This window comes from Siniperca chuatsi, linkage group LG16, assembly GCF_020085105.1.
Source record: "Siniperca chuatsi isolate FFG_IHB_CAS linkage group LG16, ASM2008510v1, whole genome shotgun sequence".
Taxonomy (NCBI): domain Eukaryota; kingdom Metazoa; phylum Chordata; class Actinopteri; order Centrarchiformes; family Sinipercidae; genus Siniperca; species Siniperca chuatsi.
The window spans coordinates 25,714,524-25,731,521 of record NC_058057.1 but is presented as its reverse complement, the minus strand read 5'-3'; the positions used below and the strand labels follow the sequence as shown (position 1 = coordinate 25,731,521).

Below are 16,998 nucleotides of genomic sequence, written 5' to 3'. Positions count from 1 at the left end.
AATGTATTTACATTCACATTAGGTCAGAGTAGGTGGTCGTGTGCATCCAAAGCCTCTGAAAGTAGCCTGAGTTATTAGATTTCTGTGCATGCTCAGCTCACTTTGGCTGCATTTCTATCTGTGTTTAGACACATTTGAGTTCCCAGTGAGAACAGAGCTGTTCAACCCAACAGAGGGAAGGTTTACTACTAGAAGTGGACAAGAGGAGGGAGGTTGTGCTAATAGTAGAGGCGGGACATTCATAGGAAACAATATTCACTTTCCATTATGACACTGTTAGTACATGAAGGAATCCCAAAACACAGTGTAGAATTAAGTGGTAAACATTTCTTTATTTGCAGATTATATTGTTATCAGATATAATAAAGAGAAGATTGTTACTGACTCCATGATGTTATTTAACTGCAGTGGAGTCTTTTCTCTGGTGAGTTGATGTTGATATGGAAGTTGTTGATCAGCGGAGTCTGACTGAGGCAGAAGGGTCTCCAAAGTTTTCATAGTTCACCATCATCTTCATCATCATTCACCTGTGGACCACAACACAAACAAACCCTCACTCTGACACACTGTAACTGACAACTTTCACAGCACTGACGCACATTTAACACAAGGAAGTAGGAAATAATCTGACAGCACCTGAACGCACCATCAGTTACTGTGTTTCTGCCACTGACAGAGGAAGTGTTGATGTGGCAACGAAGGACATGCGGGGGGAAAGTATATAGTATGAAAATGTACTTTCTATATATACTATATAAAAGTGTATATAAACTGACACATTTTCCTCCCAGCTGACTGCTGGAGTTTTGAAACTGAACACAGTTCACAGATGAATCAGCAGAACCTGAACGCACCATCAGTGACTGTCTGATCTGATCTTTACCTGACTGGCTGCTGGACCAGAACGCTTCACTGTTCGGCTTCTTACTGAGTTCAAAACCTCACAAACAGGGAGACATTCACAGTCCTGCATTACAGTAACATGAACAGTTAGCACCAGCAGCTTATCATCATTTACACTGACTCACAGTCCCTGATCATTCATATACATTATCAGTTTGACACATCGTTCATTCAGTTTTTATTTTCAGCTCACAGTGTTGTCGTCAGGTGGTCTCTGGTTCCCTGGGAAATAAAGCACAGAGAAACATTTCAGCTCTAAACTTACAGTTTGTGTTAATCAGTCCAAACAAATGTTTCTCACCTCGAGCTCTGATGAGAAGAACAGTAATCGCAGTGATTAGGAGGAGTTCAGCCACACGCATAACCAACATTATGTAGTTCAGAGCAGAACAATCTGTACGAGCAGTGGAACAGAAAAATAATGTCAGAGAAGAAAGTTTTAGAAAAAATGAGCAGAAACACATTTTTATTTCCAATATACATTTGAAGGACTTTGGCAGATTTAAAGACATTTTAAGGAGCAGGTTTGTGTGGGGCAGCGGAAATAATATGAACAAGTTGCAAATGTGTTTCTCATGTAACGGTGAATCATGATTCACTCTCTCCAAAATTAAAATGCATCAGGTAAGAAAAAACATTTAGGATGCAATTTAAGTTGACAAATAAGGGCGTTTTTCCTTTAGTGCACACATCTACATTTAATACCAAATCTAGTTGTACAGGTGAATAAATACCATTCACTACTCTTGGAGACGTGTTTCATATTGGATAGATTAGATTAGATTCAACTTTATTGTCATTACACATGTACAAGTACAAGGCAACGAAATGCAGTTTAGGTCTAACCAGAAGTGCAATAAGCAAGTGCAGCATATAAAGTGTTTGCATAAATGCAGGATAGAGCAGTATTATGAAAATATTGTGGTACTATGGACATTATATACAGATGGCATTACTATAAACAGAAGTATACTGATGGATATGTACAATAGTGAATTGGACTGGGCAGAACAGCAGTGCAATGAATATGAAGTAGTGCAAATTATGGAAATAGTTAACAGTGCAGTAGATGAGTTATTGCAGTGTTCAGTACGTAGTACTGGTGTGCAAATGATGCAGTATATGTATAACTAAATAGTCCGGTAGTGCAAGTGAACATGTGGTACATGTAGCAAAATCAATATTGCAGCATTTAAGTTAAGGTATATGAGGAGACAGTGATATCAGCGGGGGGCAGAGTTCAGTAGGAAGACAGCTCTGGGAAAAAAGCCGTTTCTCAATCTGCTGGTCCTGGTCCGGAGGCACCTGAGGCGATACCAGTCTCTGGGCGGGGTGAGGGGAGTCCTTAAGAAAGCTGCGGGGTCGACGCAGACAGCGTTTCCTCTGGATGTCCTCAATGGCTGGAAGTGGAGTCCCTGTGAAGCTGTGGCACAGCTGGTTAGGATGCTCTCTACTGTGCAGCGATAGAAGTTCACCAGGACAACTGAGGACAGTTGGTTCTTCTTCAGTGTGGTCAGGAAGAAGAAGCGCTGGTGAGCCTTCTTGACCAGGCAGGAGGTGTTGGTGGTCCAGGACAGGTTCTCCGAAATATGGGTCCCCAGGAACTTGAAGTTGGAGCTCAACAGCCATCCCGTTAATGTGGATGGTGTCATATGTGCCTCCTCTCTCCTTCCTGAAGTCCACGATGAGCTCCTTTGTCTTGGAGGTGTTAAGGAGCAAGTTATTGTCTGAGCACCATGTGGCCAGGTGCTGGACCTCCTCCCTGTAGGAAGTCTCATCGTTGTTGCTGATGAGACCAATCACCGCAGTATCGTCTGCAAACTGATGGCGTTAGCTCCATGCGCAGGCCTGCAGTCGAGTGTGAAGAGGAAGGGGCTCAGCACACAGCCCTGTGGTACGCCAGCGTTGAGTGTGATGGTGGTGGAGCAGTTGTGGCCTGACCTAACAAGCTGAGGTCTGTTTGTCAGGAAGTCCATAATCCAACTGCAAATGCAGGTGTTATTGCCTAGGTTTCCAAGTTTGGTGATTAACTTGGAAGGGATGACAGTGTTGAATGCAGAGCTGAAGTCAACAAACAGCATTCGTGCATAAGTGTTCTTATTGTCCAAGTGTGTGAGTACAGAGTGCAGTGCCATGGAGACTGCATCCTCTGTGCTCCTATTGCTGCGGTAGGCAAACTGGTGTGGGTCCAGTGTGGATGGGAGGAAGTCCTTTAGGTGTGCCAGGACCAGTCGCTCAAAGCACTTCATAACAATGGGTGTGAGTGCTACCGGGCGGTAGTCGTTCAGGCACAATGGAGGTGGATTTAAAGCATGCTGGCACAGCTGCTTAGGTGAGGGACAGGTTGAAAATATCCGTAAAGACCCCAGCGAGCTGCTCTGCACATGCCTTGAGTACGCGCCCGGTACCTCCTGGTACGCGCCTGGTCCAGCAGCCCTGCGCACGTTGATCCGGTTCAGTGCAGTGTGGACTTCTGTGGTGTGTGGCGGTCGGGTGGTCAGCTGAGGGTGTGAGCTTGGTGGCGAGCATAAAAGTCGTTAAGCTCGTTCAGGAAGGAGACTTCTGTGGCCACGGGGGTGGAGGGTCTGGGTTTGTAGTTGCTGATGGCCTGGATGCCCTGCCACATGCGTCGAGGGTCGGAGTTGCAAAAGTGCTCCTGTAACTTTAGCTTGTAGCAGTGCTTGGCCTTTTTGATGCCCCCCCCCTCAGATTTGCCCTGGATGTGCTGTAGGTCTGTGCGTCACCTGATCTGAAGGCAGTGTTGCGTGCCTTCAACAGGAGGCGCACCTCCTTGTTCATCCATGGCTTCTGCTTTTTGGTGATCTGCTTCTGTCTGTGGTGATGTTGATGTAGTCCAGTACAGAGGAGGTGTAGCTATCTATGAGAGCCACAGGTGGCCTGAGAGGCAAACATACTCCAGTCTGTGTTGAAACCTGTCCTGGAGTGTGGAGTCTACCCCCCCGCTGGCCACACTTTGATGGTCCTCACTGATGGCTTCACACTATTGATGAGAGGTGAGCACTTGGGGGTGAGGAACAAAGAAAGGTGATCAGATTGACCCAGGTGGAGGTGGGGGTGGAGGAGGGAGGGTCACGGCGTAAGCCTCAGCCATGTTTGTGTAGACATGGTCCAAAGTTTTGTTTCCTCTGGTGCGACAGGAAACATGCTGGTGAAATTTGGGGAGCACTGCCTTTAAGTTTGAGTGATTAAAATCTCCCGCAACAATAAATGCAGCCTGTTGTTTACTGACGGCCGCATGAAGCTTGGCATCCGCATCCGGAAGAACAGAAGCTGCCGCTGTAATGGTGGAAGTGAACTCCCGTGGCGGATAAAACGGTCCACATTAAACCATGAGAAACTCTAGGTTAGCTGAGCAGTGTCTCCTAACAATAACAGAGTTCGTGCACCGAGTTTTGTTCACGTAAATGCACAGTCCTCCGCCTCCGGACTTACCGGATCCATCTGCCGTCCAGCTAGCTCGATAGCATTGTCCGGTTTGCAGCTGTGTAGCCATGTTTAAGTGCAGATCATGACATTGCAGTTCAAAAGTCTTCTGCTGTTGATGTTGCGGAGTCGAATCTCGTCCATTTTGTTCACCAACTATCGTACATTTGCGAGGAAACTGCTGGGTAAAGAGAACCGGTGTGGTGTTAGCTTTAGCTTAGCTCTTAGCCCTCCGCGCTTCCACCCGCCTTTGTTTACGATCTCGAGGCCGCCTGCGAGCACTTCCGCCCGGCCGTGTCGGGTGCGTCGCATCGGGTGTTCTGGCGATCTCAGGGACGAGGCGAAGATTGCAGATGAAACTGCCAGGAATGCGCAAACCAGTATCCAAGAGCTGTATGATGTTTAGGCACAGCTGTTCATGCACGAACAGACCCGAGATGAGTGAACAAATCATCAATTTATAAATAAAATCTGTTATTTTTGTGGATTTGAAGACAATATCATTTTCTTCTCTCAGTGACTATATTGCTGTTGTGGGGCAGGACAATATGTTTCTCCAATCTGTAAAATGTGCAGGAACTAAGCTGTTTCCTCACTTTGTTGTGCTGTTGAGTTTAATATTGGTGATGCTGGTGTTATGAAAAAAATAAACTCACCAGACTGTATGAGGAGAAAATACTGCGTGTTCACAAGCTGTATTAACTACACGAGAAAGAATGATGTAACCCTAAAAATACTCATATTCATTAAATTCATGTTTTCATTTTCACATTAGGATGAAGGGATTTTAAACAGCTCTTTATATTCACCTGTTCTCTCACCGGAAGACTCAGGGCTGAAGGTAACCAGCTGAACTTTTCCAGTCTGAATATCTGTCACCTTACACTTGAATGACTCATAATAGTTGGACTTGTGATCAAGATGCCAAGTCATAAATGTCGCAGTGGCTGAACACTGACACTGTGATGTTTTTAAATCTGTGTTATCTTTATCCACATCATGAACTCGATGCAGCCACTCGACTTTGTGTGTGCACCTTCCACGTGTCCACTCAAAGCAGAACAAGATGTTCATATCATAGTTCTGCTGTTCAGTCACTGGAGAAGATGGAGATATTGTGAGAGAGAGACAAAAAGAGTGAAATTAACTTCATCACTGTGATCATAATTATTGTAATGTTTCAGTATATTGTTCTAACAAGACAGTTTGAGCTGAAAACATTATGATGTAAATACTCACTGGTAACAACAGACAGAAGAACCTGAGAGTCTGGACCTTGTTGTCGTCCTGATCTGAACTGTCTGCAGTCATAACGACCAACATCCTCGACTGTGACCTTCTTTATAACCAGAGAACAGCTCGCTGTAACACTCAGTCTGTCTGATTTAGCTTTGGCTCTTTCACCAATCTGCCCAAGTTTAATCAGCTCTACTGCTGCTGTGTGTCTTGAATGACTGAAGAGCCATGTAGTACCGTCACATTTTCGCTGACCGTCTATCACATTTTCACAAGGCAAAGTGACTTCATCTCCATGTCTTACAGCGATGTTGGAATATTGTCTTGTTACTTCTGTGCAGGAAATAAGAGAAGAATATTATAAAAAAGTGTTTTAACAAAACGTGCTGTATTTGAGTGATAATAACAATTGTAGTGTATCACATTTTAAATATTGTCTTACTTGTCAAATGAAGTAGTAGCATCAGAAATAGTGAAATGTCAATCCATCTGAAAGAAGACATTCTGCTGTCAGGCTCCGTCACTCTAATGGCACCTTGAATGCAGTGCTTGTTTTTAGATGGTCATCACTTACTCGTAACTTACTGTTACTAACTCATTATTGTGTAAGTTCCTGATTTTTTTTTTTTTGTGGGGGAAGCGAGGGCGTATTCTTTATTTCAACTTTGGAGGAGACACCGTGGACGTTTAAGGAAGTTCAGCGATGACTCCGTCCAATCGCTATTACGTGTTTTCTCAGTCATAAACTTGCATGTTGATGATGAACTTGTCGTGCAGACACCCGCCGTCCTTCCACTGCCGCCTTACAGGTTTCCCAAAACGTCAATTAGAAGTCCATTAAAAGGTCTGTGATGTTGCTGTCCATGGTGCTGAAATGGATGATGAATTGAGTCACTTGACCTATTTAACTGTTTGCAAGCCATGTTATATATATTATATAATGAAAAGCAAAACTTTTGCACACTTGTAAATTGACAGGTGTGTAGGAGGAAGACCATGGGTTGAAAATGCAGAACAAAAGACTCCTGCATACTGTCGTATGCCCTTGCAGTCAGAGATATTTAATTAATAACAATGAATTTATTTTATTGAACTGTTATTAATTAAATATCTCTGACTGCAAGTGAAGAGGAAAGTGTGTGGTAGTCTTTTGTTCTATATAGTACAAAGCACGAACAAGAAGAGTGCACTCGGTAGAGCGCAGACGTCCACCAGGTGTGTCTGGGGGGCATGTGGGTGGGGAACAGGAAGTGCAGCGCAGGCTGTGTGTCCAGCGTGTCTGCATGAGAGTAGTGGAGTCAAGGGGAGAAGGTTTTTTTTTTGTATAGTATAGTTTATGTTTTCTTTAAGATGCACAGAATAGTGTAATGGTATTGTAACCGAGCATCCTGGGTTCGCTTAACTGTGTAAGAAGAAATGAGGATGTCTGAGTCAGTCTCTTCGTTTAAGTCGCGTCTCGAAACACATTTTTATCTGAAAGCAGATCCTGATTTTACCTGAACTGGCTGCTTATTTGATTGCTTTTGTGTATTTTATGTATTTAATTTCTTTATATTTGGTCATTCACTGTGATATTTGATTTCTCTTGTTGTGAAGCACTTTGTACTTTGTTTTGATGAGTGCTCTATAAATAAAGTTTCATTATTATTATTATTTATTATAAACTTAATAAGGAAACAATAAATGGGATGATAAGCCCACACTGCTGAATTTAAACATTGTTATTTATCTAAAACATTTGATTTATTTACAACATTTAGTTGTAACACACCAAACTAAATAAAACCCCTCCTTTTCCCCTCAGAAACAAAGAAGAGTTGAAGCGCACTCAATTGTCCCTCCGGGCTCCCTTACAGTCAAGATGGCGGCGAAAATAACAAAAACGGGGATGTGTATCGAGCCTAACTTCAGTGGATCGTAACATATCGGGTGTGGCGTTAATGTGCAGATGTTCCGGTTCAAGATGAGACCAAACTGGGTGTCAGTTTTTGAGCCACAACAAAAGCCAAAATGTCGCCTGCAACAGACTAGGTAAGCCTTGTTTTTAGCCTACCCGATTGCCGGAAATGCTTTTGCTATGTCGTAACGCATATCGTAAAATGGCGAATACTGCTGAAAAGACGAGAGTCTAAGCTTTATGATAGGCGCAGTTAATAAAATAGTTTTTCTTTTAAAAATTCTGACTCACGGTAACCACGAGAGGTCCTCGAGCACACAGTCGCAGATGTGCACAACAAGTATTAGGCTGATGGGTCCGGTAGTCTGCCAGATCACACACTCACGGCCAAACGCATGAGATAATGAAACTAACGCCACAACAGAATAATGTTATACAGTTATAAACCTGTTGCCTAAATTATGGTCAGTAACAGTCAGAGCTTCCAGCTCAAAGGACAGCTGCTGAAAGAAAATATGTGTATGCAACATTTTGTTGCTCATGTTGAAGCTGATATTAGACATTCATGGTGCCCAGACATGGATCCTAGTGAATTTGGTGATGTTTTCTTCTAGCGCCACCATGAGGCTGAAATGTGTGGTTTTGAGTGAATTGTCTCAGCTACTGGAAGGATTGGTGTTTAATTTGGTACATTCATGTATTGAGTGAATTTCAATAACTTTGGTGATGATTCGTCAACTTTTAATCTAGAATCATCATCAGGTCAAGAATTTGACCTATATGTCCAATACTTTGGTTCATCACAACCCAGCAACTTTGGTTTATCTCTCAGGGCAGCTAGCATGGCTGTAGACTCTGAGTGTTGTTTTTAATGAGCAAGATGACAAAGTCAGAGGTGAGATATCACAGCAACCTGATAAAAACCCTGCTGGAATAAGGATGCAGGATGGACAAGAGCTCGGAAATCAGCCTGAGGAGAGAAGTAGAGGAGATTTTGGTAATATTTTTTAAGAAAGAACCAGGAAATTCTGCAGTAATTACAGACTTAGGTGGAGTTTATAAGGGGTTCATTTCCAAAAGAATCTTATCTCGAATGAACTGAAAAAACAGAATATTAATTTGTTGGAAAACGCATTCTCCATATGTTCTGAATCGTATGGTCGTTTACAGCTATACAGGGAGACACATTGTACTGACTAACACACAGTTTCTTTAATAAAACTTTATGCAATTAAGAAATTACAGTTATCAGTTCCTTTCTCTGAAATTATTAGGTAGCTTTAGGGGCTTTAAAATAAAGATTTTATTTTAAAAAATAAATACAGCAGCAGAAAAGGAAGCTGTGGTTCAGTGTGAAGGCAAAAGATATGAGCCCCTGATGTGTTTTCACAGATGATGTGGAGAGGATCTGCTGCTCTGACTGGACTGATGACCAAACACCTTCAGTCACGCTTAAAGAGGAACAACGTAAACTTCACAGACAGCAGGAATATTCTTCGTATGAGGTGAGAACTGTGGCTGCGCTGTTGTAGTTTCCTGCCTGCTGCTGTCTGTCAGTGTCACCGTCAGCACTTCAGAGGCAACACAAGTTGGAAAGAATTTCCCACAGTTTCCATTCATTCAACTGTTCGGCACGACTCTCAACGGTGACATCATTTTATTGTCATTTATCATATCCTACCTCCTCTCAGTTTGCTTTTGAGCACTTAACAGGACATACAAAGAAAACTGAAAACAGACAAATGATGAAAACAAATATAAATACAGTAGCATTAACGTTAGCATTCACTGGAGTCGTTTGTATCTACTGGTAGGCCAATTTCACAGCCTGTAAGTTTCATCATATTTAGACTTTTTAAGACATTTAATGGCAATTAGGATGGAAAACAATAATAATAATAATAATAATAACTTTATTTATATAGCACTTTTCAATACAGGTAACAAAGTGCTTTACAACAATCAATATAAAACACACAAACAAATCAAATAAAATAAAAGATTAAATAAAAATGTGAGATAAAACAGGACTGACTGCAAGATATTTTGTAAAAAAAAAAATATATTAAGTCATCCTTTTACAAAAAAAATTAAAATTAAAACATTTGTTGATCAGACTTTTTATCAGAAAGATAAGATAAGATACTGAGACTTCAAACACTGAAGACTACATTTATTTAGCAATCGTAATTTGATGACATGCTAAGAATATTCCAGGATTTGCAGACATCCTGTAAATACGCTTAATATTTCAGTCCCTGTTTGTTTCAGCTTTTGTTTCTGTGCACAGAGATATAGAAAAAGAAAAGAGAGTTTGTGATTGGCTGTTCGACTGTTAGTTTGTCATAGAGACTTTTCATCTCGGCTAATAGATTCAAACTTTAATGATGATAAAAGCAAACAACTCTCCCTGTTCTGTTCACTCCTTCTTCTTTCTCTCTTTGACTTTTCTCCTCTTTGCTTTTTCCTGCCAAATACCTTTTTTACCAAAGGTTTCAAAAGAAAAAAGACGCCTTAAAAATTCCTCTTAATCTCCACTGATTTGCAGACAAGTAGCTTGTTTCATCTTCTCAGTGCAGTGAAGCTGTGTTATGTATCCTGGCCTATAGATGGCGCCACTAGCCTGCTCCTTAGCCTGTTGCAGGTTATGAAGGAAATGTCTGTATGCTCTCTGTTACTGATGAATATGATAATGTTACTCTGCTGTTTAATTTCATGTGAACACATAAATTATATCTTAGCTACTTCAAATAAAAAAACACTTGGCACACAGCGAGGTGAGTTGAAGAAGAATAGAAAACCAGGTTTTTATTTTAAATATAAAAACGGTCACTAGAAAGTCAGTATTCAGAGAGAAGATACTGTGAATAATTAAATGATTGTAGCAGGAAGCTGATGAACGTTATGATTGTTGAATCCACTTCACTCCACTGGGTAAAACTTTATTATGATCCCCCTATTTAGCATTTATAAGCAGTGTATAAACATCTAAATACTGGTTTATAACACACTGCAAACATAGTTAGCAGTCATGGATGCTTCATATAAACACTTATACTGCTTTCAACTACTATATAGTGTGTCATAAAGCATCTATTCATTGTTGGTATGCTACATATAAATGCTAGATGAGGGGTTCAAATAAAGTGTTGCCAGCAGGAAAACAGATCCATATTTTCAGTTATGATCTGAAGATAAACACAAAATGATCCTTTTTTTTTGTCTATAAGCCAAACTCATTAATATGTGAAACACTGACACCATATAGGGTCTGACAATTGCTGAGTGTGTGTGTGTGTGTGTGTGTGTGTGTGTGGATGGGTGTGTGTGTGTGCACTGAATGTTTTCCAGCAGCAGCAGATAAACAGACTGTTTGTTGTGGCTCAGTGAGCCACCGCTCATCTGGAAATCCACGTTTCTTCTTCTCTCACATTTTGTGTCTCTTCAGTAAACAGCAGGAAGGCTTCAGTCCAAACTGCTCATGCTAACACAGCAAGCTAACCAACACTCTGAAAAGTCTAAAAAGTCTGTTAATGCAGGTTTTGGTGATAATAATAATTTGTGAGCACAATATATTTATCTTGTAAACGGTACTGGTGCCCTCAGATGACTAAATCATGACCTTAGCATGCTCCGGTTTGTACTGATCTTAAAACACAGCTAAGCTATGTACACCTGAGTCTGACAAAGTACCTCCCCCACCACCTTTAACGGTAACTAAGCATCATCTGGAGTCTTACTGACATGTCACCTGTAGGGACGTTGTGCATAAAGCAGCATTTAAAGATGTTTTTCTCTCAGTAATCCTTTAAAGATTTGAAGATTTTGAAGGTTAAACCCGAGAAGGTGCTCGCAGACATAATGTATTTTCATAGTTAACTCCCATGATCAGCCTGTGTGAGTTTCACCATCTGATATGAGCTTGAATTACGCCACTTTGATAAGTTTTGATCAGGATGGAAAATGACCACCAAACTCCAGTCATATTCTGCTAATTTTCTGTTTGCATATGGTGAGTTAGTCTACCATCACTTATTTAGACCTTGTTGGCTGCTAAGATTTACTCTGCACAGTGCACAATTGTAGCTGTCCAACAACTAACCCTTTATAGATTTTTTTCCCCCCCAAACAGACTTTGTCAACGTATACCGGCTGGTTTTGATCACTGAGGGAACTCAGCCATTATTTGGTTTCATCACGAGGCATCACATTCGGCTCACTGTGAGAACAGTTAGATTTGGTTTTGAATAATGCTGTTTTATGAACCAGGATACAAAATTACCACCAGACTCCATTAAAAATTGGTAATTTTTTGTTTCTGTCAGTGAAAGCAGTTAATTTATAGGTAATAGGGCAACATTTGGAGTCCTACACAAAATGAATTAGCTCATGAGCTGTACAAAACGTATAGTATCTTGTAAATTTGGGGATTTGGTAGAAAAAAAATGGTGTTTCATTCTCTTTAAGGAGACAAACTGATGGAGTCTTGAATATTTAACACACAGAGGATGCAGGTTTATCTTCTGTGCTCTCAGATTCTTTGTTCAGGAGTTTTGATAGCTCGCTCAGTGTTTGCAGCCTCGTTAACAAAGAGCCACTAATCTGCTGATAACACACAGCACAGATGTGTATATCAGTGCACTGTGTGCTTTGCATGAATGACCCTGCTTGTAGATGTTAAGTGGGGGTCAGAAACACGGCAGGAGGGATTTTAGCACGAGATAGTTTTAACGAGAAGGCCTTTGTATGCAGAATGAGCTCTTTATCACGTTGAAGTTATTGGAAAAACATGAAAGTTGTTATTATAGCGCCACCATGAGGTCAGTTGATGTACTTTTTGTTGCCTACATTTTTGAACCTGTCTGGTCAAGTTTGGTTGCCGTAGGTCTTACGGTTTCTGACACTTTGAGGGGAGAATAATAATAATATTAGTTATTTATTATATATATAATATAATATATAAATACAGAAATTTCCAAGAGGGTTCCAGCACCTGATATGCTTGGACCCTTAATTATTGGATCATTTTTTTGTCCTCAAATGAAACCACAAAATATGTTGCTGGTTCATGCGCTCCAGAAAGACACATTTTCCCTATCGAGAGGACAGCAAAGATAGCACCATTCTCACATGCATCATCTTACACCGCTATGGTTAAACCTTCGATAACTGGGCGGTTTTGACCACTTGGGGGCGGTGGAAAAAAGTTGTGAACACAACATTGACATACCATCACCTTTTAAGTAGATATGGCAGACTTGTTAGCAAACAGTTAGCAATGACCATTATCACATATTCACTCGTTTTTAGCTCTGTTTTGGTCTCTCCTGAGGGAAACATCTGGCTCTCTAGCTGCTAAATGCTCCACTATGTTCACCAGCTGCTCTCTGACTGCGTCTGGCTGCTGTTTGCTGCTGAGCAGGTCGTGTTCAGTGGCCTTTTAGAGGTTTTTCACAAGAAACAGCTGCCGAAAACAACACTATGAGAGCGTTGAGAGTGAACCAAAACAGTAAAGTTGTGGGTCGGACAGATAAACAATGAGCTGAAACTCACTATAAAGCTCCGTAAAGCCGAGGAGAGCTGCAGAATTGGATGATAATTCTGCTTTACGGTTTGGTTAGGTTTAGGCACAAAAACAACATGGTTTGGCTTAAAATTACTACTTTGTTAGGGTTAAGGGACCTTCATCGTCATGGTTACAATGATAACCAATTTACACTGACTTTGTTGCGTTATTGTAATGTCACCTGACTTCATGCTTTGCACCCGACAGAAAATAGTTAGAATTCCTACGGCCGCTAGAGGGACGTTTACTGAAACAACTGCTGCTGTCGTTTTTCTTGGGAGGACAGTCTCTGTTTACCTCTGCATTATGGGAAGTGTAGGATCCAGTGTTTTTGGAGCTTGACCCACACCAGGGGACTAAAAGTCAGAATATCTCAACCTCGCCTGCTTCCATTGTGACACTCTTTTTATTTATCTGTCTTTATGGCAGTGTAATACTGAGTTGCCCTTTAAGGTAAAAACAAAAGGTTACATATGAAGCCAGTTATTTTTAAGTTAAAAATGGGATCATAACTTAAAGCAGACTTTTCAGATCAGTCAACATTTTGAAATTCTTTGTCACAAAACAGCATTATGACAAAAAATATAAGCTAGCTTGATATACAAGTCTCTGCAGTTGATTTTCATACTGAAATGAAGGGAAACCAATGGCTGCCTGAAGTTAAATGCTGTTATGTAAAGTGTATGATTTGTAGTAAATGGGCTCCCACATGCTTAGTACGGTCCTTTGCCACTATGTTCAGTTTCTTGTCTACCCGGCTCTCTCTGGAGGAAAGACACAACTGAAATAATCTTTTCACATTATCCTTAAAAACTGTTGACTAAGAACAAGAAAAGCATCCACAATTTTTTCCTTGAAATGATTCAAAACCATAAATTAAAGACTGAAAACAGAGCTGGATTCTTTCTGCTGCCCAATATTTGTACACCTTGTGTAGCGGGAAAGCTTTAATAATCTCCAATAAAACATTTCAGGGAGCGTTTGGTGATGGGTGGCCCGCCCCTTTGGCTTAAAGCAATTAATTCAGCTTTCTGACATCAAACTCTCGGCTCAGCTCGACAGCTTGGAGCTCAAATAAAAAAATAAAAAAAGGCAAGTTCTCCTGGGAACAGAGTAAAGATGGCAGGCTCCTTTCTCCACTGTTTGCTCAGTGGCTCTGAGAGCAATCTTCCCCCCCAGCCTGAATGAAATGCAAGGGCACAAACAATGTGCTGGAGGAGAGAAAGGGCCGGCGGGGAATGAACAGTTTGGAGTATTTGCTCAGTGGAGGAGCAGCCACAAAGGCAGAGCCAAGGCGTTCCCATGAATCAAGGCGCCGTCTCAGGCGCCTTTTTGTTGTGGCGGGTCTGCGTTGCCAGCTATTAGACAACACTACATATAACTGGTTTCATGTCATTTAAAGCCTTTTCTCTGTAAAACTGTACCATCAGGTGACCTGCTCTGACTTGTTTTATTTGGCTGGTTGACGTAGAGGCGGTTGGCTGAGTTTAGCGCTGCACGTGGCACTGCAGTTCAACTTTAAAGCAACTAAATATTCAGCCCGATATTCAGCGCTCATTGAGTGCTTCCACACTTCAAATATGGGAGAATGAAGACGACATTTAGGCAAATAACTCTGACGTTTAGCTGTAGTTGACCGTTGCCCCGCCAATTTTTTATCCCTACCCCAAACCCCCAGACCCAGAGCTCTCTGGGTGGCCGGGCTGGAGGTCTGAAAGGCATCCAGATTGACGCTTAAGCTCTTTTCACCTTAAGAAAGCGTCATTGTACATCTCCATGAATGGCAAACTGCTGTTTATCTAAGATGGACCCAATTTTCTTTTTTACTTGTTTTTTTTTTTTTGAAGTATCTGTGGTTCAAAGACGTCCCACTGCAGTGAGACCACAAATTCATCGTTTGTTCTCATCACTGTGATGTTAGAGCAGGAAATTATTTTTACACTAAGATCGAAGATGAAGATCTTTTTAAAGTTGCTCTTGGCAAGATTTTAATGTTAAAGTCCAGTGATGTTAACAGTCTGAAAGTCTGACTACAAGAGAGGTGAGATCAGTCAATATGGAAAATCAATATGGAGTTTGTTTTAACTTGTATGTATTCTATAAATCTCTTTTTAGGACTAAGACTCATCTTTCTCTCGGCCTCTCAGATCATCTGATAACTCCAAACTAAACTTCCAGAGCATGAAAAGACTTGCCTCGATTTTGACAATCTTTGAAGCTGCACTAATTCAAGTTTTCATATTAATAATGGATCAAATGAGTAATGTGTAATGTGAAAGGTGTCACTCATAGTGATGAACCCACAGAGCGTTATCACCAGACTGTTGTTCCCCTCAGCTCTGAGCATTTTAGCATCTTTCAGCTCATTGTTTTGGTTTTACAGCACAGTATGTTTTCATTAGTGTATAATCACCTGAGAATAAGAATCGTTGTGTTTCCGTTACCTTAGAATAAGCCGTTTATATCTACAGAGGGAGCGGGTCCCCTTCCACAGAGGTCGCCATGTTGCACCGCCATGTTTCTACAGTAACCCAGAACGGACACACCAAACACTGACTCTAGATAGGGCCGTTCGCGTTTTCTGTGAGTTTCACGGTCACCGTAGTTTCTCCTACACGCTTGAAACAGGAGGCGAGTGGTATTCAAATGGTTGTAAACTGCAATTTCACTGCTAGATGCCACTAAATCCTCCACACTGGACCTTTAAGGCCACAGAAGGCAAAGACGCAAGCAAGTTCTGATAAACTCACTGTACACTACCTGCTCAGCACCAAACAGACACTTAGCAGCTAGCTGATGGAGAAAGTGGAACATCTAGCAGAGCTGATGCTAATGTTGCTCAGCATCTGCTGGATGTAGGTAACTGTTTGCTAACATGTTAGCCATAACAGCTTTTTAAGGTGATAATATATCAATGTCTAAAAAATGAATTAATATTGCTTTGAAATAACGTTAAAAACCTTTGTTTATGAACCTTGAGCACTCACCATTATCCACCTCGCACCTACCCATCTGTTTGTTTTAAGGTTTTATACTTACATTTTATATTACATTTTTATTTTTTTAATGCATTATGCAAAGCACTCTGAATTGCCTTTGTGAATGAAATGTTAAATAAATTTGTCTTAATAAACTCAACAGTGACACTACAGCTAGATAACCGCTATTTAAACAAATTAAGTTTATTATTACATTTTTTTATTATTACATCATTATTTTATGGTGGCAGTATCAGTTTTTTTAGGGTGTGTGTCAGTGTCAGTGGTTAGAGTTGTTTTCAAATCCCACAACACATCAAATCACAGTCAACATGAAAGCTTCTGGTTTTTGACTTGTGGCCTCGTGTCTCTCCTGCAGCCAGCACAAAACATCGCAGATCCTCATCGTCCATGTTGAGCCGCTGAACAAAGCGGAGCAGAGATGATGATTAACTGTATTAAAAACCTGCTGCCTTTGCAGACGGCCGCAGCCTTGGGTTATCTGGCTGCTGCCACTCACTCTGCCTGGCCGAGGGAAAGCTGCTGAGCAAACACAGGTGGCTGGAAGTCAGGGGCAACACACTCTGACACACACCAACCCGCAACAACACTTCTTGGAGACTAGGGTTCGCTCGATGTTGGGCTTTGAAGGCTGATATCTAACTTTAATTATGACAACTTAATGGGAAACACATTTACTGCTTGTTAATGTTCACAGGGAGTGTTTTTCAAGTGAAGGAAGCATTTCGCAAGTTGTAGTTCAGAGTTTGGGGTGGATGATGGGCGCACAAAGCTCAGGACTTTGACATCAGAGAACTGGTTTTGCATCTTGAGTCTAAATTTAGGCCACTAAAACACTTCGGGTTAAGGTTAGGGAAAGATTCTGGTTTCTGTTAAATGTCAATACAGTAAATTTGTGCAAATTCACTGTTGACTTTGTCTGTTTGAAATAAAGACCAGGTTCTTTCCCTAAC

At 41.2% G+C, this 16,998-nt stretch overlaps 1 protein-coding gene and 1 long non-coding RNA gene across 11 annotated transcripts in view; one reads left to right on the top strand and one right to left on the bottom strand.

The window, feature by feature from the left end:
* Nucleotides 1–312: 312 nt before the first annotated feature.
* LOC122863073 lies at nucleotides 313–7,143 on the bottom strand. 9 transcript variants are annotated; one of them, XM_044169188.1, is made up of 8 exons: nucleotides 6,026–7,143; nucleotides 5,587–5,916; nucleotides 5,157–5,444; nucleotides 1,205–1,297; nucleotides 1,097–1,125; nucleotides 884–967; nucleotides 647–669; nucleotides 313–527 (listed from the first exon to the last, which is right to left on the bottom strand). In XM_044169188.1, the coding sequence occupies exons 1-7, from the start codon at nucleotides 6,084–6,086 to the stop codon at nucleotides 649–651; spliced, it is 906 nt and encodes a 301-aa protein (XP_044025123.1). In that variant the 5' UTR covers nucleotides 6,087–7,143; the 3' UTR covers nucleotides 313–527; nucleotides 647–648. The 9 variants fall into 9 exon arrangements, 8 of the variants coding, with proteins under 8 accessions (XP_044025123.1, XP_044025125.1, XP_044025121.1 ...); XM_044169190.1 differs by having other exon boundaries at nucleotides 884–940; XM_044169186.1 differs by lacking the exon at nucleotides 647–669.
* The window catches only part of LOC122863096, a 30,281-nt gene continuing 16,328 nt past the window's right edge, over nucleotides 3,046–16,998 (top strand). The window contains exons 1-4 of one of the 2 annotated variants that reach the window (XR_006374907.1): nucleotides 3,046–4,267; nucleotides 5,123–5,188; nucleotides 7,388–7,614; nucleotides 8,873–8,985. This is a non-coding gene — a long non-coding RNA (uncharacterized LOC122863096). The remainder of the gene's footprint in view (nucleotides 4,268–5,122; nucleotides 5,189–7,387; nucleotides 7,615–8,872; nucleotides 8,986–16,998) is intronic. The other variant, XR_006374908.1, reaches the window with a different exon arrangement.

Excerpts from the sequence above, each read along its gene's own strand:
- LOC122863073 (XM_044169186.1), bottom strand. The coding sequence starts at position 6,086 with ATGTCTTCTTTCAGATGGATTGACATTTCACTATTTCTGATGCTACTA. Across the intron at positions 1,126-1,204 it reads TCTTCTCATCAGAGCTCGAG|GGAACCAGAGACCACCTGAC; the intron begins GTGAGAAACATT and ends TTTATTTCCCAG. Across the intron at positions 968-1,096 it reads GACCACCTGACGACAACACT|GACTGTGAATGTCTCCCTGT; the intron begins GTGAGCTGAAAA and ends ACTGTAATGCAG.